Raw genomic sequence first — 26,821 nt, 5'->3', positions numbered from 1 at the left:
AAGGGTTTGATTCCCAGTCAGGGCACACACCTGGGTTGCAGGCCAGGTCCGCAGTAGGGGGCGTGTGAGAGGCAACCACACATTGATGTTTCTCTTCCTCTCTCCCTCCTGTCCCCACTCTCTAAAAATAAATAAAATCTTTTTTTTAAAGTTTAAAATGGGGGGAGCACTGGGGGCACTGGGGTGAGAGTAAAAAACAGAAAACTGTACTTGAACAATAATTAAATAAATATTTTGAAAAAATTTTTTAAAGTTTAAAATGGTAAATTTTATGTTGCATATATTTTATCACAATAAATAAGTAGGCATTAAAAGATTGAGCAGCATTGTCACATACAGGTGAACATTTCAGTATGAGAGAGCCTGAAAATGCACATTGGATTTGTCCAGTTGTAAGAAGATATTGGGGACTTTGTTAGCAGCTCAGTGTCAGGAATATGGTGAAGAACACCACATTAACAGGCCCTCAGTGCAGGTCCAGTCCAGCTGAATGGATGAATGAAGTGGAGATAGTTACTATAGACTGACTCCCCTTTCATGAAGACATATGACATAACTTGCTATTTTTGGTGTGTTATTTTGCTAGAGCCCCCATAACAAGATAGTACAGAATGGGGGGTTTAAATGACAGAAATCCATTTTCGTACAGTTCAATATCAAGGTACCATCAGGGCAGGGTTCTTCTGGGGTCTCTCTCTTACTGCCTTTTTTACATGGTGGTTCCTTTGCAGTCACTCCTGAAACTGAAGTCTCCTCCTCTTCCTATAAGGACACCAGTCACAGTGAATTATGACCCCATTCTAACAACTCCATTTTAACTTAATCACCTCTTTAAAGACCTTATTTCCAAGTACAGTCACATTCTGAGGTGAGAGCTTCAATATATGAATGGGGAGGTACAATTCAGCCCCCATCGGACACCCAAATCATTATAGAAAAATGCCACTCTTTTATACCTGGTTAAAGGAGGGAGGCAGAGATGGGAATAGGACATGATAGCTTGCTGTAAAAGCTTCAGTTCATATTTAAACTAAGCAGTGCTTTCTTAGTTACCTTTGTTTGCTTAAGAATGTTGTGGCATTACTGGATTACTGGGATGCTGCTTTTAGTCACTTATGTGGGTATTAACAAATACCAAAGGAAATAAATTTAAAACACCCAAGTTAGCATTTTCCACCTTTTGTCAGTGGATAAATTAAGGAGGGGTTATTACTTCTTAGTAACCTAAAAGCCTCCTGGCTAGTGAAGACCTACCGAATATATCAGCCTCTGTTGCTTTTTCTTTGACTTCACCTTATGTCACACCCTCTGTCTCTCTCTGTGTAGTACTCACTTATGCCCTTGATGTACATGCTTGATGATTCATGTGGATGTGAATGCCTTCTCTTACCTACTGTCTATGGAGCACCAACTTGGTGCCTCTTGTCTGCCTGGCCAGACCGAGCATTGTGATGGCAGCTACCCACTTTTAGGTGCCTTACGTATATAGCATCTGTCACATTTGAAACACATGGTAGATGTTGCACAAATATGTGATTGTATTATGGTCAGGTGTGGATGCCATGTGTAGAAAGTTAAAATTTCACCCTGGCTGATTTGGCTTATTGGTTGAGCACTGGTTTACAAACCAGGAGGTTGCCATTTTAATTCCCAGTCAGGGCACATGTCTGGGTTGCAGGCCAGTTCCTGATTTGGGACATGCAATGAATGTTTTTCTCACACATTGATGTTTCACTTCCTTTTTTATCCCTTCCTTCCTCTCTCTCTAAAAATAAATAAAAAATATATTTTAAAGATTTTATTTATTTTTAGACAGGGGAAGGGAAGGAGAAAGAGAGGGAAAGAAACATAAATGTGTGGTTGCCTCCCACATGCGTCCCCAGCTGGGGATCTGGCCTGCAACCCAGGCCTGTGCCCCGACCAGGAACTGAACCGGTGACCCTTTGGTTTGCAAGCCAGTTCTCAATCCACTGAGCCATACCAGCCAGGGCAAATATTTTTAAAAAGAGGAAGTTAAATATTATGAGCATGGTTCATACCATGTACTACAGTAACAGCTAACAACACGGAGAGCTCACTTGGTGCCAGGCACAGCTCTAAGCTTTTTACAGATGTCAGCTTGTTTACACCTCTCAGCAACCCTCTGATTACTATTATCCCCATTTACGGAGGAAGAAATTGAGGTCTATCAGGGTTAAATCATTTTTCCAAGGTCACATAGTTATGGGTGTGACAGAGCCTCAGAGACTAAACTGTGAACCCAACCCACATTACACTGTCTGCATTCCAACATAATGACTGACTGCATTTGCACACTAACCTTTCAGAGTTAATACTCTCCTAGTTATCTTAATGATACAGCAAAGATGTTCATTTCTAATTTTCCTAGTAGTAATCATTGTTTTAATCTTGGGAATTAGTAATAAATATATTCAGTTCTTCAGTTGCAACAGTAACATTGAGAATAAATGTTAATCTTCTAGAATTTCAGCAGTTATTCCTCTAATTCTGTTCATGATAAATGAAAATGGACAGAAGTGAAAGAAATATGTAAAAAATTTTTTAATGAAAAAATGTGAAAGAATAAAATAAACATGTTGCTTTCTTTTTGAAACAGGATGTCTCGAGCTGTTCATCTTCCAATCCCCTGTCCCGTTCAGCTTGGTTCCTTAAGAGATGACTCTTTGGAAGCTCAGCTTCATGAGTATGTCAGACAAGGAAACTATGTGAAAGTGAAGAAGATTCTTAAGAGAGGTAGGCACTGTGTTGAAATGACAAATGCAGCTTGGTCCATGTTTCTGAACAGCGCTGGATGGAAACACAGGTGTATGCTAAACATATGAGCTCTTGGGGAAAGCACAAGTTAAATTAATGAGATGACATGTTCTCTACCAGTGCAGTGATATTTTTCAAGAGAGGTCTTAAATCGTTGTTTGGAGCCTGCTTCATTTCGTTTCGTGCTAGGGAACCATAAGGTCTTCCTACTGTTAGTTTCCTGAGGTTTCTCTCTAGGCCCTGGCCTCCAGCAGGGCCGATTCTGGCTGATTCCCTTTTTCCTTCAAATGTAATTCCATCCACTGGGTCCTCTGAGGCTGGCCACCTTTCATAGCTCTCCTCTTCCTTGCTCCTTCTAAACACTGGGTTTTTGTTTCCAGGGTTTTTTTCCTGCAGGCTACAGGCAGCTCAGCCTGAGAACAGGCAGAAATAGCACACGTAGATCAGGTAATCTTCAAAAGAACAAACACAAAAAAGCTGCAGGCAAACAAAACCTCTGGCATTTTGGCCTTTGATCCAGGATGGCTTTTTTCAGCATAACCAGCTCTCCTGGATTCACCCGTCTTAGTTTTCCATTCTTCATTCTTCGTATTGAAGGGGAGGCTTATGAAGGTTCTCTTAGATGGTCTGTGGAGTAGTCAGGGTGATCTAATTTCTCTACAGTGTTCCTCCATTTGCCTCAACAGCATTCCTGAGAACTTCCAAAAGGATACCCCAATTTGTGTAGGATCCAACTACCCAATAAAAGTGTCCTCAAAAGGTTCTCAAACTTATTTATTTACCACCCCTAGAGTCTATAGGTGAAGTAGTTAATAGTGAGCTCAATAATTTGTTTAGAAGGTCATGTTTTTCTCCCCTCAAAATTTTGCATTTTATCCCATAACATACCTGTGTGTGTGTGTGTGTGTGTGATTATTGTGTAAGTAGTTGGTATACAACATTATAATTCAGTATCTGTAGGTGCTGCAAAGTGATTACCCCAAAAGTCTAGTTAGTAGCCATCATCATTACTGTTCATCACAATTGAACTCCCTTCACCCTTTTGCCCATCCCTCAGCCCCTTTCTTCTCTGGTAACCACCAATCTTTCTTTGTATCTCTGAGTTTGCTTTTGTTTTGTTTGTTTGTTTGTTTTAGATTCCAGATATGAGTGAAATCATAATATTTGTCTTTCTCTTTTCGACTTATTTCACTGAGCATTATATCCTCCTCAAGGTCCATTCATGTCACAATGTCAAGGTTTCATTCTTTTTTTTTTTTTAAATATTTTATTTATTTATTTTTAGAGAGAGGGGAGGGGAGGGAGAAAGAGTGGGAGAGAAACATCAATGTGTGGTTGCCTCTCGTGAGTCCCCTGCTGGGAACTGGCCTGCAACCCAGGCATGTGCCCTGACTGGAATCGAACCGCGATACTCTGGTTCGCAGGCCCGCGCTCAATCCACTGAGCTACGCCAGCCAGGGCGGTTTCATTCTTTTTAATGGCTGAGTATTATTCCACAGTGTGTTTTTATGTGTGTTTTAACATAAAAATTGATGTTTAAAATAGGCATATAACTTCTGGTGTCTGTCTGTTCATACCCTTCAGTGTGAGAAGCAGAGTTTTAAGACGTTTCTTACCTACTGGACATTCCTGAACATTCTGCATCTTCAAATTCTTGACATTAAGCTAGATCAGGGATGAAGTTGATCCAGAAGTTACACCAACCAGATATGAAGCAGGACTTCATCTGTGTCTGAGTAGACACAGATGCATCTAATGCTTAAGAGTAGAGAACAAGGGGTGACACGTTTCCTCACAGTCTTAAGCAGGGTTTCTCAGGAGATGGCCAAAATGGTCCTCAGACCTTCAGCTCCATCACCCTCTCAGGCTTGTCTAAGAGAAGGTGATGGAGTAATGGTAGGGGTGTCAGTGGAAGAGATTCTTTAAAAAAAAAAAACATTTGCAAGAATAAAATGCTGTGTCTTTTGCTGTCCTTCCCAGCCTCAAGCCAAGTAAGGGACCCTTCAGGTGAACCCCATGGAGAGAATTGTGGTACTTGCAAGCAGGAGAGATGGGGGCCTGTGTCCCACGCTGTTGAACAGTAGAAATGTGTCAGCTCACCTCAGCTGTCAACAAGGTGGCATGAAGAGAACGTAGCGTGTTACCTGGAATTTATAGGCCAGGGAGAATACCATCTGCTCCCTACTTGAAACAGTCCTTGATGACTGGTTGAATATGGGAGAGTAGCAGTTGTAGTGGTCACACTTCCACCAGTTGGTGGGGTAAATATAGACTCTGTTTCCAGTAGCCACGCCACCTAAAGGGACCTCACCTATGAAGGAAGGAAGAATCCCAACAGAGAGGCTAGAGATGTAGCAAAAAGTCAGCAGGAGAGGGCAAAGACCTGTACAGGGTTCTGTACAGTGGAGTGGAGTTACCTGAAGGGCCCACTAATCTCTCCCACAAAAGAACAGGTATTAGGATGAAGCCAAAAGCTACAAAGAGCATCAGCTATGTACAAAGGCTTTTGTCATCTTATTGGTTAATGTTAGGGTTTTATTAACAAATATAATGTGTATACAATCTGTCTATTCACTTTCTTCGTTGTGCAGCCTGGCATTGGGATTGGTGACTCTGGTGGTCATCTGGCTGCTCTTTCTACAGTGGAGTTGCAGTTCTTTGAGGAGACATGAGCAATCTTAGCACAGTGAGATTTGTTACACATCAACAGCACTACAAGCTCCTTGACGTTGTGCACCAGGAATTTCCAAAGGCCACTGGGCAGCATGTACTTTGTTTTTTTGTCGCTCCCATAACCCATGCTGGGCATCAAGATCTAACCCTTGAATCTTCTGCACATCCTGTTGTCAGTGCCTCTAGGTTTCCATCAGCTCTGTTTAGTCTGCTGGTGCTGGATGAACTTCTTGCTCCTCTGTTTGACAGTCTTGGGTTACAAAATGGGTCTAATGGCAGCCATGGTGCCTGTAGGAGATGGCTGCCACCTCCGTAGGTGGCACTGATGAAGAACAGGACTAGACAGTTTATTACCTGAAATGAGATTGTGCTTGAATATCTCAAAGTGACTGAAAGACTATGGAGTCTGCCTGCGATGTGTCTTAGGAGAAGGGGGAGGGAGAGCCAACTGACAGAGTATACTTGAGGGCAGCAGGGGGGGAGAAATTGTTTCCTGGTTGTATTCTCAGTTCAGCCCATCCAGAAGATTAGTAACTACAGATTATGAGTTCTAAAAGCCAAAAGATGAGTTTCAGAACCTTTATCCAGACTTTATTTTTTAATTACACATATATTACCTGAACCTTGGGGTTAGAAAAGATGTATGGCCCTGGCTTCTAGGAGTATATAATACTGCAGAAGAAACAGACTTGAGTTAGTAATTAATGTACTTTGAAGGGCGGGAGGAGAAGGAAGCATACCTGCTAGATCTCAGCCTCCTTGTCTGGGGGGCGGGGATAATCCAGAGAAACTTTTTAGAGGAAGTGATATCTATGCCAGGACATTAAGAAAGAAAGGAGTTGGGATAAAAAGGTAAAAGTCAGAGGTAAGACAGGATTAAAGGGATGCCAGGGCCCTTAGGATGGAGGGGGTGACTTGAGTTAGAGACAGGAAAGGAGTAGGAGAGGGTGGTTGTGGGGTGAAGCTGGCCGAGCAAGCTGTGGCTGCACCAGGCCTTATGGACTGTTGGGAGGACTTTGGCGTGAGGTGCTTACTTAGGCTATTATGTCTTCTTGACGAATTGGCCCTGTTACCCCATGAGATACTCCTCTTTATCTCTGGGAATACTTACTGTCTTGTAGTCTACTTTATCTGATATTAATATAGTCACTTCAGCCTCCTTATGCTTACTGTTGCAAGAAATACCTGTTTTTATAGTTGAGAGAATATAGTTGAGGCATGTGTTTAAAATTTGTTCTGACACACCCTCCCTTTTAATTGGAGTGTTTAACATTTAATGTAACTATTGACATGGTTGGATTTAGAACATTTTATTACAGCATTTGTTTTCTATTTCCCTCTCTGTTTTTTGTTTCTCTTTTCCTTCTTTTCTGTTCTACTTAAATATTTTTAGAATTCTATTTTAATTCAGCTACTGTCTTTTTAGTTGTACTACTTTGTATTATTTTTTAGTGGTTGCTCTAGTGATTATAATATATATCTTTGAGTCTCCACAGTCTACTTAATATTGCACCACTCCACGTTTACTTCACCCATATAGGCTTCACCCTTTCCCCTCTCCTGTATCATAAAGATTCTATAAGTATCGTAGCTTTGTGAAGTAAGAACCCCATAATATAATTCTATAATGTTTGCTTTGAAGTGTCATGTGTACTTTAAAGAAATTAAATTGTTTGACTATGGTGTGCCTAGGGGTGATTATATTTATCCTGCCTGGGTTTGTGGACCTTGAATATGGAAATTAATACCTTTTATCAAATTTGGGAACCTTTTTGGCATTATTTCTTCAGATACTCTTTCTCTTCCATTCTCTCCTTGCACTTACACTTATGTCAGACTTTATGGTACTGTCCCACAGTCCCCAAAACTGTGTTAATTTTCGTTCTTTGTGTCCTTCGATTGGATCACTTCTCTAGATCCGTTGTCAATCTGATGACTCTTTCTCTGTTGTCTCTAGCCTGCTTTTCACCTTTTCCAGTTTCAGTAATTCTCTAGAATGACTCAGAACTCAAGAAAACATCTTATTTACTATTATCGGTTTATGATAAAGGATATACATCTTCATGCTCTATTTGGGTACACCACCCACTGAGCACCTTCAATCTCTTCAGCAATCTAGAAGCCTTCTGAATCTTACTGCTAAAGGGGGGTTTGGGGGGATTCATTTCCTAGGCCAGGGTTGATGAAATCATTGGCCATTGGCAATTGAACTCAATCTCTAGTACTTCTCCCCTCCCAAAGGTGGGGCAGGGTTTGAGGTCAGGGACAGTGGTGTAGCAAAAAGTTCCAACCTTGTAATCCTGACTTGGTTTTGGTTTTTCTGTGGACCGCGCCCTCTTCTGAAGCTATCTAGTGATCCCTCATTCTTTTAAGGCAAAGGAAATTTGGTCCCTTAAGGTGGCGGACTTCTGTAGCAGGTAAGAGGCAAGTCTATACTGACCAGCAGCAGGAGCAGCATTTCCTTAACCTGTAGTGAGGTAGCTGTGACCCACCTGGACCCAGGTGGTGCCCCGTGTGGTGGGCAGGGTAATAGCATACCGCTTTGGGTTGGAGTCAGATGCGTGCAGTGTGTCATTGGCTGCTGGGAAGCCGTATGTTAATAACTCCATTGCTACTTTGAAGTGTTTCTGGAAGATTTACAAGTGCAAATGATGTTTTAAACTTTGCTATTGAATGGCAGTATTATTGAATATGAAGGAAAATACATCTGTAAGGTGAACTTGACCAAAAAATGTCACCATGACTATAAAGAGAATGCATGTCATCACCCACGAGAGGCTCCAAGGTCAAATTTAAGATTATACTTTCAGGGGTAGTTCCTATAGTTTGATACTAGAGAAGATTCTCTGGGTGTGGGAAGTATTCAAAACCATGAGGAGGTGCAGTGTTCTTTCATGAGTGTGAAATTGGCACTTGGTGTTGTTTTTGCAATTATCAGTAACCATTGATGATCATTCTTTTCTTCCCTTAGAAGACAAAGTAGGAGAGAATGTAGTCTGAGTGGTTTTGGTTAGGTCAACCAATGATAGTGAGTGTACCTTGGTGTCTATGTTTTGAGTTTCTTGTGAGTTTCATGGTCTACTTATCTTGTATTTCTTTTACCTTGTTCTTTAATAAACCTGTAGGTGTTTTTTTTTCTTAAACTTGTTGGGTGATTTTTTTTCTTGTCACTTATCCCCCTTTATGCCTTTATTCACTCCCACCCTGCTACTGTACAATCATATGGTTGCTCTTGTTCAAGAGGTTTCTTTTTTTTTTAAGTCTCTGATATACCTTCTCTTCCCCCATCATGGAGCTGTCTGTCAGCCTCCTCTTTTTTTGGAGTCTGTTTCTATCTTGTTAGTTCGGTTTGTTTATTAGTTTTTTTAAATTACCAAAGTGGGTAGTTCCTAATTTTGTTTTTATGTTGTTTTTTTAAAAAATTTAACCATTGTAGTTCTTTAGCATCTAGTTGTTTTTTGTTTTTTTTTTTTTGTGGTGGTACCTCGGCCCTCACTAGTGGCCAGCTGTTAGTTTTCTGCCTCTGGTATTTTGGTTTCATTCCTTATAAACTATGGAATTTTTAAGATCTTTTTAGCACATGGAGTTTTTTACAATAGTCTTCAGATTTTTATTTCATTCAGATTTTTAAAATCTGTTTTTAAAAATTGATTTAAGAGAGGGTTCGGGGGGAGCAGGAGCGGGAGTAGGAGGGAGACATGGAGGGAGACTTGATTTGTTGTTCCACTTAGGCATCCATTGGTTGCTTCTTGTACGTGCCTTGACTGGGAATAGATCGTGCCACCTTGATGTATTGGAACAGTGCTCTAACCAACTGAGCAACACCACCAGGGCTTGTGTGTAGTATTTTTGTGTTGTTGCCCCACCTTTCCTTGTTATTAAAGTATTCAATGGGTCTGCAATGGGGTAGATACTCTGAGTGGCTAGCTTTTCTTTCTTTTTAAAATGTACTTCTGATATTTTCTTAATTGTTTTAGGGTGGTTTATTCTGCTTACAAAAGAAGTTCCATTTGGGGGAACAAATGTGAGGGACACAGGGACGAGGGCTGGGGGGGTGGGGGGAGGTGGGGAGCGCGGGACGGGGTGGGGGGGCTTGGATGGGAGAAATAGACAAAAAAACTGTACTTAAAAATAACTAAATTAAAAAATGAGAAAAAATAAAAATAAAAATAAAACAATATATAATACAAAAAAAAAGAAGTTCCAAACCTGAAGAAAGATTGGAGTTTATTTGAACCAAGATTTAGGGGCCAGTTCTAAAAGCATGCTTGCAGAGGATTGGGAAGATGCTCCAAGGAATAGTAGTTTTGCAGCTTATTTTATGTAATAGATTCAAAGAAGATGGAAAGAAGGTTATGTGAAATCTGAGAAATATTTAGGATTAGATAAGAACTAAAATGGAGAGAGGGATGCATACTTCTTTTACATTGTTGGGTAGGTAACATTTCATGTAGCGAGTTTACAGAGGTATGAGGATAAAAGATAATAAGGACTATTTGGGTTGAAAGAAAGAAAGAATGAATGAATGAATATTTTCTACTTAGGAAATCACTAAAGAGCTGTTTGTCTGAATTTTGGGAGCAGTGGTTTTACACCTATTTTTCTCCACAGGCTGCACCTGTATCCTCTCAAGAATTGTTACTCAGCGCCTCCCTAAGTGCTTCCTGGTCCCTAGAGAAGCCCTTGGAGGCTCTGATTGATTTAATATTTTTAATTCATGGCCCAAGGGATTAACTAGTTCACTTCCCTTGTCTGTGTTCCTTCCTGTCAAGAATTATGGATAGTCTGTGGTTTTACAGATGACCCCGTTATAGGTTTATGGATGCGGGCAGAAGACATCAGATTCCTGCTTCAAAGTTGAATCATAGTTTTTTACTCACAGCTAGAATATTAGCTAGCTACTACTAATTAGTAGCTACTACTAATGTTCTATCTTGGTGTTTGTCCCTCAAACCCCAAGTCTCATAGAGTTATAACAAGACTAGATAATACTGCACATGTAGTGGGTTCCTTTGCAGTAGTAACCTGAGCTTAGGTAACCCAACCCAAATCTTTGATAATGGACAAAGGGAGACGTTATCTTTACTATACTACACAGTAAGCATGCTTGCACTTGGCTCTGAAGGGACATTCTGTATCTTCCAAAGTTTCGTCTTCAGAAAGAATCTAGCACAAAGGGTTGTTACTGCCTCCTTCCCATGATGCAGAAACACGAGTAATTCATGAAGAATTGTCTTCCCACACTGTTGCTGTTCTTCCTTACTCAGGCTTGGTTGGGCAGATAAATTTACCAGGTACTGTAGATAAATTGGACAGTTCTTACCCCACAGGTAAGGGAGAAAGTTTAGTAGGGGAGATAGACATGGGGACTCCTAAGCTATTTAGAGAGGTTTTATGTTTAGCCCAAGAGTTTGGAAGCTACAAGCTTTAAGCAGGAGAGTGATTTGTTAAAAAAAAAAAAAAAAGTAAGTCTAAAGATTTCATTAGTTTTACTAAGCAGTTTATGAATTGGGTACTTGCCCATCACCAACTGGAAGGGTGCTGAGTGATACAAAATAGGTTTTTATAGGAAGCACGGTGGGGCAAAAGAACTATTAGTGAAAAAAAAAAGAAGGGATAATTTTTGGGCTGGGACGTGTTTTCTTAGTGAAAAGAGGGCGGAAGTTTTATTTAATCATGTGGATTGCCTATTGGGCGTCATCCACCAAACTGAAAGTCTGCTGGTTGATTCGCGGTCAGTACAAGCCTGGGTTGCCTGCCAGGTCCCACCCGTTTGGGGGCGTGCGGTTGGGAGTGTGTGAGAGGCACCAAAAGAACATTTATGTCTGATACTTTGATCACAGGACAAAATTTAAAAATAGGGCATGCTTTGCAAATGTCCTGGAGTCTGGCTTTGGGTCATTGCTTTCACCTTGCACTTCCACGTTTTTCTTTGAAAGGTCTTCATTTCCACTAATCAGTCTAAACTGAGGCTGTCCTGGCACTCCGGCGCACTTTGTAGTCGTAAGCATTTACGTAAACTACGCTGCGGAACTGACAAGGAAGTGGGGCGGGGTTGGAAATAACTGGAGTGTAATTGGCTGTTTAGCAATCGTATGTTAATTTAACAATTTGAACTGTTTTCTGAAATGTAAGTATTCAAGAACGCTTTCTCGAGCTTTGTGAATGAAAAGTTGTTTTAGACAACACATGCTAATATATATTTGGATAAGATAGCACTGTTAGAAAAAATCACCATCGGTGAAATATGTGTGAATTTTGTTCACTTCGGAAAAGCAGTGATGTTTCAGTTAAGACTATACTTTCAGGGATCATTTCTATAGTCCGTTACTAGAGAAGTTTCTCTGAACGTGTAGAGCACCCGAAACCACGAGGAGGAGGTGCAGTGTTCTCTCCTGAGCGTGAAGTCGGCTGCTGGTGTTGCTTTTGCAACTGCCAGTAGCCATTGATGATCGTTCTTCTCTTCCTTTGGGAGAGTGAGAGGGAGAGAACGCAGTCTGAGTGGTTTCTTTTTAACTGTGGTTTGAAAAAAAGATGTTTGTTTTTCAGGCATGTATTTCTGAAGTAGTATTTGTAGTTTAGCTTTAACTTACTATTAACACTTATTTTCTAGTTTGTTGCTTTCTTTATAGTTGGTAGCAGTACTATTTTGGTAGTTTACCACTTAGGGTTTAAGTACTAAACAGCAACTGCTTTTATTCAGTATTAGGGTAAGTGTTTTAGAGGGTGAAAAAAGTTAAGGTTGTTTGGAGGGTACATTTAAAATTGTTTACTCACTGTTACATAATTTTGTTTCTCTTTGTTTAAAAAAGTACCTTTCACTTTTTATTTTTCTTCCCTTTGATTTGTAGTCTAGTCCACTTTCCATTTGAGCCACCACACCAGGCAGGGCTTCTTGTTTCCATTGATAGGATTAAAGCTAGGACTAAAGCATTTGTGTCTCTCCAAATTTTTTTCCCTTACACTACCCTCATCCTTCATGCCCTCTGAAGATTAAAAACAATTTTTTATTTTTTACCATACCAGTTGTAAATAATGTTTTTGTTGAAGTCACTTGTGGTTGCTGCCTAGTTAATCTATGCTGTTTACATGCCTAATGAAAGCTTTTGGTTTTTCCTTAAAAAAAAAAAATTTACAGTAGTAATCATGAAAGTGTTATATAAAGGTATGGAATATTTTTATACCTTTTTTTCCCTAATAATAAATTGTTCTAGTTTTATCAGGAAATGTCCTGTTACTTGCACTGATCTTGGTATTTGCTTTGCAGGAGTTTATGTTGACGCAATTAACTCCCTGGGCCAGACAGCACTTTTCATTGCAGCATTATTAGGCCTTACAAAATTAGTTGATATTCTGGTGGATTATGGATCAGATCCAAATCAGTAAGTACAATCACATTGCTATCTAGAAAATTAGTAGTGTGTGATATTAAGATGAGTTGGGGCACGTGGAAACTAATTTGACAAAATATTAAAAGAACTTTACTAACATATCAATAAGATACAATTGTATACATATCTCAAAACATACCTTTAACTACTTTAAGGTAACTACGTACCTTTAACTGCTTTAAAAGCAGTTTTACTAGGCCCTATGAAATAAGCGAAACTTATTATTCATTCCTTCATTCGTTAGTGATTAACAGTATGGTTTGCATACTTCTACCTCAGGTTATAATTTGTATGATTCATTTAAACAGTTTAATAAGCCCCACAACCAAGTTTTTACCAATTAATATACTTGGGATCACTTTATCCAGATGATTTTTGCCAGGCTCTTGCAGTTGTGGTTAATAGTTGTGGTTAAATAATCTGTGATTAATAGTCCAGATTTCAATATGCAACAGCAACATGATGTAATGAATTAACCTCACCAGTGAACATCCCTTTTCTTTGTGTATCACTTGTTTTGCCAGGGCCTTCCCAGGCACTAACCTCTCTAGATCTCCACGGCCCCCTCCTCGACAGGGAGGGGGCAGCACATATTTGTACAGTTTACAGTGCACAGAACCAGAAATGAGTTTTGAGTGCTTACATAATTTACATGATTTGGCCTGATTTTCACATGAATGCCTGAATATGAACAATTATAAAAATCATACAGTAGCTTTCCCATATCACATAAGAAGGTACTGTTTAATGTACTTAAAAACAAACCATGTTGATATCAGAAAGTTCTTTTCTGTTTTTTAATTAAAATTTTTTTTCCTGTTATAAGAGTGCTTGCTTACTGGGAGAAAACTTGGAAGTCTGTTAAAGTAACACAAACAAACAAACAAACAAAACCCAATGAATATGAGAATTCTGTAACTCAGAGATAACACAAAGAAAATTTTGCTATTTTTCCATCTAGAATTTCTCTAGACTAGCATACACTCTACTGTTTCTCCTGTATTGTTAATTTTAAAGTCAGAAATAAAGGGCTCACTCACCTGATATTTGCAGATAACAAACATCAGGGACATTGTCACAAGAGAGAAATGGTCTCTGGTTAGACTGTGCTTCACCAGCCTGACCCCAGAATGCAACAAATACGGAGAAAGTTTTTCAGGACAGCTATTGTCAGAAGTTAGAGGAGGAAAGAACACTGATTTGGAACCACACCCACACATGGGTGTGACCCTCACCTTTGCCCTTTTGTTTTCTCACCTATACCTTGGGAAATGATAGTGCCTTGAAGGGTAGACATAAGGATGGGGAAAGGGGACGTGCGTAAAGCCCATGTTGGCAGAGACCTGGTGCCTTCCGAATGCAGGATTATGATTATAATCCTCATCACTAAAGGTCAGCTCTGTAGAAAAGGAGCCCTGTGTCACCCATTGAATTCTCCCCATCTCCGTGGAAAGGAGGAGTATTGCCATGGACACTCATTGTTTCCCCCTCTAGCCGCTGCTTTGATGGAAGTACCCCTGTCCATGCAGCTGCGTTTTCAGGCAACCAGTGGATCCTCAGCAAACTGTTGGAAGCAGGGGGCGACCTTCGACTACATGATGAGAAGGGTCAAAACCCACAGACCTGGGCTCTTACAGCGGGGAAGGAGCGCAGCACTGTGGTAAGGGTGGACCCACACTGCAGCCACACCCAAGGTAGAGCACTGGGCTGGGAGTCAGGAGCCCAGGGACCAGAGGGTTGTCCTGGGGACAGCACAAGGCTTTCAGTGGCATTGCTGTTGGCACTGGACGCACAGGTCTGGGCTCTTCCCCACTTCCAGCTGTAGAACCTTATAGATTTCAGGCAAGTGCGGTAGTGAACCTGTCTGGTCTTTGGTATGGTGGGGAGGGAGAAAACTTGTAATTTTGTCTGATCCTTAACTAGCACTTACCATACATCAGGCATTGTAATGAATTTAGTTAAAGATTAACTCACTTTATGTTCACAACAACAAGGTTCACAACATCTCCCAGTGAGGTAGATGGGGAAAGTGAGGCTCATTGGCATGAAGTGACTTTCCTGAGGCCACACTGGCAGGTGCTGTGTGGTCTAACGAGGACTGAAGAACAAATGTGAAGCATGAATGGCGTGTACTGCATGGGCATGTGGAAGGAAGCGGGGGAGGGGAGCAGAGTTTTCTCTCCACTCTTCTCTCCCTCTGGTTCTCCTGCTCGTGTGGGCGTTGGACAGATGATTTTACTCTCCCTGCCTCAGTTTTTTCATCTGTCAGAGCAGGGAATTGGAGGCAATTATCTCCAAATCATCTCCCTGAAAACATTCCATACCTTTAGAAAATAACTTGGTCCCCTCCCTTTCCTGTCCTGGGGGTTCCTGGCTCCTCAGACTGTTCAACCACTTCCGAATCCCACTGAAGGGCTGGTGTCCACTAGCCATGGCAGCACTGAGCATCTCTGTGGTGTTGCAGATGGTGGAGTTCATGCAGCGCTGTGCCTCGCACATGCAGGCCATCATCCAGGGCTTCTCCTGTGACCTCCTGAAAAAGATCGACTCTCCTCAGCGGCTCATCTGCAGCATTCCCCGGTTTGGGGGCCTTATGCAGGGGTGAGTGCTCCCTCGAGCAGAGTGGGAAGTTCTGCACCACCCCAGCCTCTCTCACAGGACCCCTGCAAGTGGGCCACATAGTTCCCTTCCAGAATCTGGCTCCCCCATGAGGATGGGCTCAGAAGGAGTAGTGGCCACTGAAAAAGGAGCAGCTTTGGCCATGTGCCCCTTCCAGGAACATCTGGGGCAGATGAGGTCTGGGCTCCAGCGGGAGCCAACCTGTGCTTAGCAGAGCAGGAGCTTTTCAGGTCTGGGCAGCTTCACAGAAAACCCTTAGGGCTTCTGGGTGGCTGCTTTTTCTTCCCTTTTTTTTTTTTTGACATCTTGAAGGCCTGTTTCTTTATTACTAAGGTTGTAAAAGACCACAAATGTGTAATTTACAGTTCCTCAGGCTATTTTTAAGCTGGTATGAGAGACTTGCCAATAGCTAGGTGGGCAGCTGCAGGAGCTGGGCCCCAGGCTCAGTTATTTTAAATTCTTCGGACTTTATGGACTTAGGGTTTGTGTTCAGAGAATCGTTTTCATTTTGATTTTCTCTAATGCTATCTCTATAGTCAGGGCGGCTAGACTTGTCACACTCCTGAAGGCTCCCCATCCTGTCCTGTCATCTATGTTGAATCCTGGTTTTGCTCTGATGACCTGGGTGCTGTTGGCTTCTCAGGCAAGATGAGTCAGATTCCCTTGAGGACCAGTTACACCTAACTGCTCTCTCAGCTGCTGCTCTTGCTGGTCTTGGTTCTTTAGCCAGAATCCAGAATGACATGTTAAAAATGGACATTGAGCTGTGCTACTTTCTGCTAAAAACCCTCTTAGGGTCTTTTCCACGACTATCAGGATAAACTCCCAAATCCCTGATCTGGCCTCTGTGCCCCTGCGTGGTCCAACTCCTCCCCGCTCTCACACCTCCTGGCCTGCCAGTGTTTGAGTCTTGTCAGACTGAGTCCTTCCTAACAGGTTCCAGGCCTAGTTCTTGCTGCTGCTCTGTAACCCTAGGTCAGCAGGTTTCCCTTTTCTGGCTCCACTTTCCCCATCTCTAAAATGAGCGAGTTGGATGAGATAAGCTTTATGATTCTTTCCAACTTTGACCATTTGTATTATCTATTGCTGCGTAATGAATCACCCCGCCCAACTTAGTAGTTTCAAACAACAATAAATGTCTATACCTCACATATTTTCTGCTGGTCAGGAATCAGGGAATGGCTTAGCTGGGTGATTCTAGCTCAGGGTTTCTCAGGAAGTTTCAGTAGAGATGTCAGCTGGGGCTGAAGTCATCTGAAGGCTTAACTGGGGCTAGAGGATTCAGTTTCAGGATGGGGCACCTCTCATGGCTGACTGTTGGGCTTCCCCATCGGGCAGCTGGCCTTTTCCACAGCAAGTGACCTTAGAGGGATCAGGGCAGACCCTGATGCATTTATCCTTGAAAATCACACCAGTCTGTCTTTTCTGCAGTATCCTGTTTGGTTAACAGATCAGCCCTATCTGACCTCTGAGGGGCCACACACAAGGGCACGGCTGCCAGGAGATGAGAATCACAAGTGCCCTCTGAGAGGCTGGCTCCATGATAACAAGTCAAATAGTACAGACAAAACTCACCCCACATTCTGAAGATTTGGCTCATCATTGTTCTTCTGGATATGGGTGGTTAATTGTTTTTTTTTTTCCTTTTCTAAATATTTTTAGAAGCCCTAATGGCTCTCCTAACCGACTACTTAAAGCTGCAGTCATTTCTGCCCAAAATATCTACAGCTTTGGCTTTGGGAAGGTAAGAGGTTGCCAGTGACAGCCAGTGTTTACAGCACTGACTGGAGAGTCACCTGGCCCTGGTTCTGAACCTGTGTCCCTCAGCTTTGTCCAGCTCCTCTTTCTTATCCTCTCCAAAGTGGTGCTGCTGCTGCTTCTCCTCCTCCTCTTCTTTTTTTTTTTTTCTTCTCCTTCTTCTCTTCTCCTTTTCTTCTTCTCTGCTTTGGCAGGACAAGTACGTCTCACTGTTGCTCTCCTTATTGAAAAAACGGTGAAAACCCTACAGAGATCCCTTGAATGGGCTTAGAGTAGATTTGGGGAGTTTGGAAAGTAACCCTTTCATTCCCGGTGAAGGCACCAATCACGGTCTGCCTGGAGAGAGGCAGAGAGCTGCACAGTGACCTTGGAGGTTTTGTGTGCGATGGGTCTTGTCCTCTCAAAGGTTTATGAATGTTGTTGCAATGTCTTTAAGGAATTGAAATTTTAAACTGAGAAATGTTTTGAAGAAAAAGAGTACCTTTTATATCCTTGGTTCTGCCTATCAAAGAAAGAGACAGTTGGGAAATGTTGCTGGGTGGCTGGACGATGTTTGCCAACAGCTCAGCCTCCAGCCCTGAGTCTGTTGCTTGTGCCAAGGTAGGCTGGGCTGGGGTGGGGCGGGGGGAGGAGGAATGTCCACTTTGGCTGCACACGTGCTCAGGTTCTGCGGGGGCCACCAGCGGCACCTGAGCCCGTGCTCAATGCTTCAGGCGGGTGTCTGACCTCTTCCGTGAGTCCCAGTTTCCTTACTGGTAAAAAGGGAAGGATATCATAACTTCGCAGGGTTTCTAGAAAGATCAAAGACAGTATAAAGAATAATGTCCCTGGGGGTTTTCAGCAAGTTGGTGAATAGCAGCCGTCATTATTTTTATCTGGCCGATAAGATTCTGGACGTATTTTACTTTCTTTTCTCCCCACAATTTGAAGCTGTGCTTTGCTTTCAGTTTTATCTCCCAGGGGGATCGCAGGTGGCCTATTTAGGATCTTTTCCAATAATTGGAGAAAAGGAAGTGATTCAAGCTGACGATGAACCTACCTTCTCTTTCTGCAGTGGCCCCTACATGATCATGACCAAGTAAGCAGGAGCGGCCCACGGGAGTTCCGATTTAGTCCCCTGGGACCGTATGCGCATTGTGCGACTTCCTAACATGTGGAGGGTTTCCAGCCTAACACTGAGGACATGTGTCTAATAAGGGTTTTCAACCTGGACACCATTGACGTATTTGCCCAATAGCTTTTGTTGCTGGTGGCTGTCCTGTGCATTGTATGATATTTAGGAGCATCCCTGGTCTCTACTGTACATGCCAGTAGCAAGCCTGTCTGCCATCCCTCTCCAGTTGTGATTGTAAAGATCAGAATGTCTACAGACATTCCAGATGGCCCTCGTTGAGAAGAGCTGCTCTGAGGGATTACTCATGACCCTGTTTTAACCTGTCTGCTTTGTAGAGGGTTTGAGCAGCGCAGTTGTAACTCCTTGGCCCCTGATACAGGCCAGAGGATATCGAGGTGCCCATTAGAAGTTGGAATGGTATTAGCTGGGGGCCTCACCAACCAAATGCAGCAGAGGTGGCAGTAACAGGATTTGCTATGACAAAATTCCCTGGGAGACCTGACCTGCCTCCTGCAGGGCCACAGGAGAGAGCAGTTAGGTGCTCTCCTGGCCAAGATCTCTTGAGCCTGGATACTTCCCTGCTTAGAAGAAACACCCTTCTAAAAAGAAAGGCCTCTGCTAGACTGGCAGGGCTCTCTGTTCCCTGCAGTTACACTCCTGTTTTCCTGCCCAGGCCACTGATTTGTCATCAGGTCCCTTCTTCCTCTCTATCCACTGCCGTGGCTCCTGCCCAAGTCATCACTGTCTGTCACTCAGACTGGCCTCCTGGAGCTTCTCCAGACCACCCCTGCCCTACCATTTTCACACTACTGGTACCATTGTCTTTCTAAAATACAAACCTGTTTGAGTTACTCACTCCCCTCAATCTTTTAGTGACTTCACCTGTACTGAGTTCCTTGGGGTGCTTCATTTAGGACCTGGCTGTGGGGGCGGGGGAGGAAGAGGGAAGACCCGATAGGTACTTTACAGGTTCTGTGTAAATACTACTCTGGTCTCAGGCTGAAGAACTCCTCACTGAAGAACTGACAGCTCACCTCCTTCTGCTCAAACTCTCTCCTGCCCTTACAGCCTGGTGTGGAATGGGAGCAGGGTCACGGTGAAGGAGCTGAATCTCCCCACCCATCCACACTGCAGCAAGCTGAGGCTGGCTGACTTGTTAATTGCTGAACAGGAGCACAGCAGGTGAGAAGGAAGCCCAAGGTCATTACATGCCCAGGCTTTTTACAGACTCAGGTTCAGGGTTGTTCAGGGCTCCCTGGGATGGAGAGACCAGCCCTCCTCAGCCTCAGCATTTCCTCAGCATTTTCCTGTTGGTTGATTTGACTTCTAAGGGCTGCCAAGAAAGAACAAGAGGAACTAATGAAAAGCCTGGGGATTGGGACGGTGCTGGCGAGGAGGTCAGTTCTGTTGGCTGATTGACTCCCTATAACCTGTATCTGTGATGGTCCAGCCTCCAGGCCCACTGGTTCTCCTGCTACAGCCCCTGAGGCCTGCCCTGTTTTCAGGCCTGACTCCACAGACATGGCTGTGCACGAGATCTACACGTCTGAGGAACTGTGTGTCTGCCATTGAGGACCTACCTATGGGTTTCAGTACCTTAGAGTGCATGTGGCTCCAGGGTGCGTCCTTCAGGTCCTGCTGGGGCAGGAGCTTGATTTATGGGCTGCTGAGGCCTTGAATTGACTTTGGCTCATCAAGCTCTTTCCTGAGGTCACTCAACTTCTGCAGCAGGTGTGTTGGAGGCTAAACCCTTCCTTTTGGGGAAGTCAGACTAAAGGGACCCAAGGAGGCTGGAAGGACTCATAGCTACAGCATGGATTTTGACATGAGACTGAGTGGTGTGTGTGTCCTTGGACAGGTTCTGATATCTCCCTGACCTTGGTTTCCTCATCTCTAAAATGACTATGATGATACATTTCTTGCAGGTGGTTGTTAGGATGGAGATGATGTATGTTAAGTGCCTTGCTCAGTAGCTCTTAGTGACATGTCTATTGATGACTCTAAGCCCAAAGGGTCTTATCAGTGAGCCCACAGATTCTACCAGCCAAGACTCCTCCACCCTGCTCATCCCATCCTGTTTTCTTAGAAAAGTGGTCGTGTGCAATGGCATTTGTTTAGAATGTGTTCAAGGGGCCTTGAAGAAAGGAAAGCGCCCATTTTTCCATCATGTCCTTCTTCCCTGTGCCTCATCTGAAGCTTCTTTCGTAGCAAGCTGCGGCACCCCCACCTGCTGCAGCTGATGGCTGTGTGCCTGTCCCAGGACCTGGGGGAGACCCGCCTGGTATATGAGCGCATCACCGTCGGCACACTGTTTGGTGTCCTCCATGAACAGGTAAGTGCCTGTTTCCATGGATTTTTCCATTGCTGCCCTCCCCTCTTTTCCTCCCTCCCCTCCTTCCCCTTGCCTGAGCAGGAGAGTTCCCACTGTGCATGCATGGAAGATAAATCTTTTCTTGTTGTTTCTATAGTTGTATGCCCCAACTATGCCATAGTTGTATGTTTTATTATCTTTATTGTAATTTTTTCCCATTATCTTTTAGTCCCCTATGCCTCCCTCCCCCAGCATCTCCACAGTGTTGTGCATTACCATGTACATGACCAAAAAGGATTTTTCCTTTTTGTTCAAGCCCTTTGCCCCCTAACCCATCCACCACTAGTTGTCATTCTGCTCTCCATCTATCAGTCTGTTCCCATTTTCTTTGTTAGTTCAGTTTGTTCATTAGAGTCCACATATGAGTGAAAATATATGGTATTTGTCTTTCTCTTACTGGTTTATTTCACTTAGCATAATTTTCTCCAGGTCCATCCATACTGTCTCAAAGGGTAAAGTATTCTTCTTTATCATGGCCGAGTAGTATTCCATTGTGTAAATGTCCCGTAGTTGTTTTATCCACTCTATTGTTGGACATGGGCTGTTTCCATATCTTGGAGATTATAAATAATGCTGCAGTGAACATAGGGGTGCTTAATGTTTTTTCAAATTAGTGTTGGAAGATAAATTTTAATTCTTTACTTTATGGTGGCTATAGCATGCACTATATAAGGTTAGTTGGAACTACTGTGATTTTATTATTGTTAGTCTTGCTTCTGTACGAGACATCTAAGAGCTTAGCAGACCCAGAAGAGACACAAATGCATGCATTTCTAGTTAATTAATCAAGTAGCCACTGGTCTTACTTCCCTGTATTTTCATTTGTGCCCTGCAGGACTTTGGCTGTAGAGAGAGGCTTATTTATATGCAAACTTTTATCAGTCTCTTTGGATTTCCTGGGGTTGGGGAGGGTACATCTTCCCTGGCCCACAGATTCCTGACAAGTGTGCTTTGGGCTGAGATGTGGCTTCAGAGAGGTCCTGAAAAATGCGTTTTCTCCCTCCATGATTTTGTGCTAAAGACCCTGGGCAGAAGTGAGAAGAGAGCCTCCAGGAAGGGCCCCTCCCACAAAGTGGCCAGCCATCCCTTCTGCCCGAGGACCTCCTATTAGGGCATCACCTTGAAATGCCACTTCTCTGGGAGAGACCCATTATGACTTTAGTCATCTGAGTACATTGGTGTGAGTGATTTTCTGGTCATCTGACTGGGGTAGTGGGTGGATTGGTCCTTTAAGCTTCCAAGTTATCCCAGCAGCACAATTTTGGCCGAGGGCTGAGGGGCAGGGCAGGTTCATTGCTGGTGGGGGGGAGCCCATCCTGAATGCCCTTGCCAGGCCTTGAGAACGTTCTCCTCATTTATCATGGTACAAATCCACTGAGCTGAGGGAAAGGAGCCCAGGTTTGGAGCCAGGGGGCCTGGGGCAGTGGGACCTTAGGCCAGTCACTTAGCCTGACAAAGCTCATCTGTAAAATTGGGACACTAGGTAGCAGTGAAGCTCAATTGAAAAGATTTTGGAAGCTACAAAGTATTCTACAGTGTTGGGGCCCATTCCCTGTATTCCTGGCCTGTTTATCTCTTGCTTCCAGCGGTCCCAGTTCCCCCTGCTGCATATGGAAATGATTGTGCACCTGCTGCTCCAGATCTCCGATGCCCTGAGATACCTGCATTCCCGGGGGTTTATCCACCGCTCCCTCAGCTCCTATGCCATCCACATGGTCTCCACAGGGGAAGCGAGGCTGGCCAATCTGGAGTACATGCTAGAAAGGTAGGTGCAGCCATGATCATGATTTCCAAAATGAGTCTCCCTGGGGACCCTTTGCCATATAGAGAGAGATCTAATCTGGGCCGGGTTCCTCCTCCTCCTCATTGGTGGGCTGAAATGTCCATCAATGGGGTAAGAGGTTTCCCAGATGCTCTGTCTGCCAAGCTTAGAGGGCTTTGGGGAACTTACTTTTTTTTTTTTTTAGATTTTATTTATTGTTTTTAGAGAGAAGGGAAGGGAGGGAGAAGAGAGGGAGAGTAACATCAATGTGAGGTTGCCTCTCACACATCCCCTGCTGCGAACCCACAACCCAGGCATGTGCCCTGACTGGGAATTGAACTGGCAACCCTTTAGTTCACAGGCCAGCAATTTACTCAATTCAGTGAGCCACACAGCCAGGACTGGAGAACTTACTTCTGCTCAGGGCATTCTCATTTTATTAAACATTTAACAAGCAGAAACACAGGTTAGCCAATGTGTATAAATGATCTGACTATCCACTGTGAAATTTTCAGTGGCTTAAGACAAATGAGGAGTGTTCCTCACTCACATTGCAGTCTAGCGTGCATGTGTTCTGCGTTCCTCACGTCCATGACCTCGCCATTTCCCCAGGCTGTAGTCCGCCACTATGTCGTCTGCATTACTGGTCAGTGAGCAAGAGAGAGCATGATGGGGCACACAGTGGAGCTGAGGGGGCAGGTCATTGCTCCCTGCTTTGCAGTGGTCACAGCCTGATCACCTTCTCAATTGAAGGAAGGCTGGGAAAGGTGCCAGAGCTGTGCATTCTGGAAGGAGAGGAAGGTGATGGTGCTAAGCCTTATATAGTTCTGGCCCCAAGTGGCACTAAGGGTGTTCTCTACCTTTAAGGGTCTCAGTGCAATGAGGAAGGCAGTGACAAAAACAATATCCTCCTTCAAAGGTTGGTGGATGGGCTTTGTTTCCTGTTTGACAGGAGTCATAGTCCTCCTGAGAATTGGGGGCTGGCCCCCATTTCTGGCCCCTAGGCTCTTGGAGACAGAGGGTTTCCCCTGTACTTCCTTGCTGCCATCCACAGCTCTGAGCCTTTGGCCTCTGTTGGCTCTGTTCTGCTGTGAGGTCTTCCGGGCATATCCTTTGCTTAGACCTGCCTACTTCTGCTTATCTTTGACCCCACCCATCCACAATCACTGAGGCTCCCCCCACTCCCAGTCTCAGCAGGTCTTTGCTTCCCACATACATGTAATTTACTTGTCTCACTACATGAAAAGCTCAAGGGCAGAGATTTCTGTTTTACCCATTACTGTATCTCAGACGCCTAGAACAAGGCCTTCATGCAGTAGGCACTCAGCACATGTTTATTGAATGACTCACTTCCCCATTGTGGGTGCCCGTTGTGCCTCTGTGTTGAGAGGGGAGCCAGAGCCAGATTGTACTTTGTGGGCCTTTGTGAAGAGTTTGAACTTTATCCTAAGAACACAGGGATGCTCTGCAAGGGGCTTTTTTTTCCAGTAGGATGATGTCATGGGTCATTTACAAGTTAAGAAGATCCCTGTCCCTCATGTATGTGCAAAGGCCACAATGGGGCAAGAGAGAGACAGGGACCGGTAGGGTGATTGGAACAGTGCCATGTGGGAACTGGTGGAGTGGCCAGACCACTATTACTAGGTGAGCTGCCCAGCCTCAGATCAGGTCCATTCTCAGACCCAGGTAAAACCTTTTAGTTTTAAAAATCATTGCCTACAAGACTAAGTCCAGGCATTACGGGGTGTAGAAACCTTCCAGGGTGGGGCTCTGCCCACGGTGCCAGCCTCATTACTTCCACTCCCTGAAGCCACTTTCAGTCTGTGCCTTTTCACGGTGCTGCTCCCCACATTGGCAGTACTTGGAACTCACCTGTTTATCCTTTTTTAAAAAAAGATATTATTTATTTATTTTTAGAGGGAGAGGGAGAAAGAGAGGGAGAGAAACATCAATGTGTGGTTGCCTCTCACATGCCCCTACTGGGGAACCTGGCCCACAACTCAGGCGTGTGACCTGACTGGGAATTCCACCAGTAACCCCTTGCTTTGCAGGCTGACATGCAGTCTGATGAGCTACACCAGCCAGGGCTCACCTGTTTATACTTTCAAACTCACTTCGGACACAGTCTCCCTCACATCCCATGAAGCCCGTACTGAAGCCCTAGCCCCGCAGCACTGCAGTCAGTGCCACGAGGCGGCAAGCTCTGAGAGGGCAGGGACCATGCCTTGTTCATAACCAGCACCCAGTTCAGGGCTGATCAGGATTTTCCAGAGGCTGTGACAGAATCCAGGCTGGTTGCCTCTGATGGAGTGCCATCTGTTGTTGACATGGAGGTACAACATTTTCTTTTGTTTGAGCTCTCAATGGAATTGTGAATCCTAGAGTGCAATGGAGTTTTGGAGAGGCCCAGCCTAACTCCATCTTTTTTTTTTTTTTTTTTTTTTTTTTTTTAGAGGCAGGGGAAGGGAAGGAGAAAGACAGGGAGAGAAATGTCAATATGCAGTTGCCTCTCGTTCACCCTCCACAGGGGACCTGGCCTGCAACTCAGGCATGTGCCCTGACTGGGAACCAAACCAGTGACCTTTTGGTTCACAGGCCCCTGCTCAATCCACTGAGCCACACTAGCCAGGGCCCAACTCCATCCTTTTATAGATGAGGAAATAGTGGCCCAGAGAGGTGAAGAGATGATGTGGTTACTCAGTTGTGGCTAGAACCAGGGGGTGGAGGATGTTTCTTGGCTGTAGAAGCAAGATAGGTTGGAGGCTGAAGGTAGGAAGACTAACTAGAAGGCTACAGGCTTGGTCTTGTGGCGACCAAGGAACCAAAATAGAAGGGAAATGTGAGATGCACTGAGGCGCTGGGGTCCACAGACTGGTCAAGGGAGGGTCTGGAAGGTAACTGGGTAGGAAGGTGTGAGTTCTTTTTTGGGCTTGTTGATCTCAAAATGAAACTTCAGACAGAAATGTTAGCAAGTAGTTGCATCTGTAAGAGTGTACCCTTCTTTAACAGCTGATAACACCAGTCGATTATACAAGAATCCAAAATAGCTTCCAGTTCCACATTTATTTTTGGTAATACTCTATTTGAGCAGGTTGGTTTGTTGAATGTCATTGTCAGGAGTAGCACTCTATCTCTTGGTATAAAAATGGTACGGCAGTTTATTCTGTTCTTCAACTCTCCTTAATGGATTCTTGAGAGCTGGAATTAACCTTGCAAGTGGTGTCCCATAGCCACAGCCAAATGTAATTTTAATGATGTCAGAGCTGAAGCCCAGAAAAATAACTGCCCTAGAGTGATAGCCAGGAAAAAAAGCCCTCCCTCTCATACTCACCTAGCTTGAACAGAGAAGGAAGAGGGGTAGTAAGAGAGGAAGGTGAGTGAAGTGAAAGATATAGAACAGAAGTCCTGGTTGTAAGTGACTTGTCTTTTGCTAAAGCCTTAGACAAGCTTGAGAGATCTGACAAGGTGAGTACTGTTTCACGTGGAGAATCACCCACAACGCAAAACATGCCAATTCATGAAGAGCCAAACATGCTGGCTCCTCAGAATACGTCTCTGACCATAAAACACTTTGTTGCTTTTCCTGTGATGCTGATGTAACATTGGCGGGCGTATCCATGCTGCCTGTCCATGCTGTGCCAGGCCACACCTAACTTATGTAGCTATGCAACTAAAAAATTATCAGTTTCTATAACATCATGGCTTCCTAAACTCACTGCCTTCTATCAAAAGCTCTGCTGGAAGGAATATTATTTAGGGAAGTTTGTTCAAAATCTGCAAAGCCTGTCTCATTCTCTATGATCTATGTCTTACCAGGCCAGCAAGAATTGCCGGTCACTTGCTTTTTGAAAACTTCATTTTTTTAAAAAGATTTTATTTATTTTTAGAGAGGGGAAGGGAGGGAGAAAGAGAGGAAGAAAAACATTAATGTGTGGTTGCCTCTCACACACCCCCACGGGGGATGGGGCCCACAACCCAGGCATGTGCCCTAGACTGGGAATGGAACCAGCAACCCTTCAGTTCCCAGGCCAACACCCAGTCCACTGAGCCACTCCAGCCAGAGCTAAAGAACTTAATTTTTCATTATCAACCAGCAGTTGTCAAGTCTTTCCTGAGTGCCTACCATAATGTTTGTGTCAGTTCCTGACTTCCATGGTGCTTTATGGCTCATAGAGTGTTTCCACACACACGCAGTCTCATTGGATGCTCATGACAGCTGGGTGCGAAAGTCAGCGCTGACCTCACTCTGGGGACTTTTGTGGGCTCAGAATACAGTTAGGATGTGCTGACTTAGTTCTCAAGAGGTCTGGTTGGGAAGTTGAGTTTTTTATTTAAAGATTTTACTTATTTTTAGAGAG

The 26,821-nt window shown here is 43.9% G+C and overlaps 1 protein-coding gene and 2 non-coding genes across 3 annotated transcripts in view; all 3 read left to right on the top strand.

Moving 5' to 3' along the window:
- The first annotated feature begins 8,242 nt into the window (after positions 1-8,242).
- On the top strand, positions 8,243-8,453 carry LOC119062718 (small nucleolar RNA U3). Its single transcript, XR_005085022.2, has one exon. It is a non-coding gene; the product is annotated as a small nucleolar RNA U3 (small nucleolar RNA).
- Positions 8,454-11,740: 3,287 nt separating this feature from the next.
- Positions 11,741-11,954, top strand: LOC119062717 (small nucleolar RNA U3). The gene has a single exon (XR_005085021.2). It is a non-coding gene; the product is annotated as a small nucleolar RNA U3 (small nucleolar RNA).
- The window catches only part of TEX14 (testis expressed 14, intercellular bridge forming factor), a 61,148-nt gene continuing 46,082 nt past the window's right edge, over positions 11,756-26,821 (top strand). Inside the window, exons 1-9 of the mRNA XM_037163797.2 lie at positions 11,756-12,613; positions 12,716-12,830; positions 14,334-14,499; positions 15,304-15,440; positions 17,121-17,202; positions 18,164-18,294; positions 19,399-19,512; positions 20,539-20,662; positions 22,288-22,466. Of these exons, the coding sequence (XP_037019692.2) occupies positions 12,538-12,613; positions 12,716-12,830; positions 14,334-14,499; positions 15,304-15,440; positions 17,121-17,202; positions 18,164-18,294; positions 19,399-19,512; positions 20,539-20,662; positions 22,288-22,466 (1,124 nt within the window). The 5' untranslated portion in view covers positions 11,756-12,537. The remainder of the gene's footprint in view (positions 12,614-12,715; positions 12,831-14,333; positions 14,500-15,303; positions 15,441-17,120; positions 17,203-18,163; positions 18,295-19,398; positions 19,513-20,538; positions 20,663-22,287; positions 22,467-26,821) is intronic.

The sequence above is a fragment of the Artibeus jamaicensis genome, unplaced genomic scaffold (genome assembly GCF_021234435.1).
Source record: "Artibeus jamaicensis isolate MK-2021 breed Jamaican fruit bat unplaced genomic scaffold, CSHL_Jam_final contig_1998, whole genome shotgun sequence".
Taxonomy (NCBI): Eukaryota; Metazoa; Chordata; class Mammalia; order Chiroptera; family Phyllostomidae; genus Artibeus; species Artibeus jamaicensis.
Note: the sequence above shows the minus strand (reverse complement) of the source record. Positions and strands in the feature narration are given on the sequence as shown.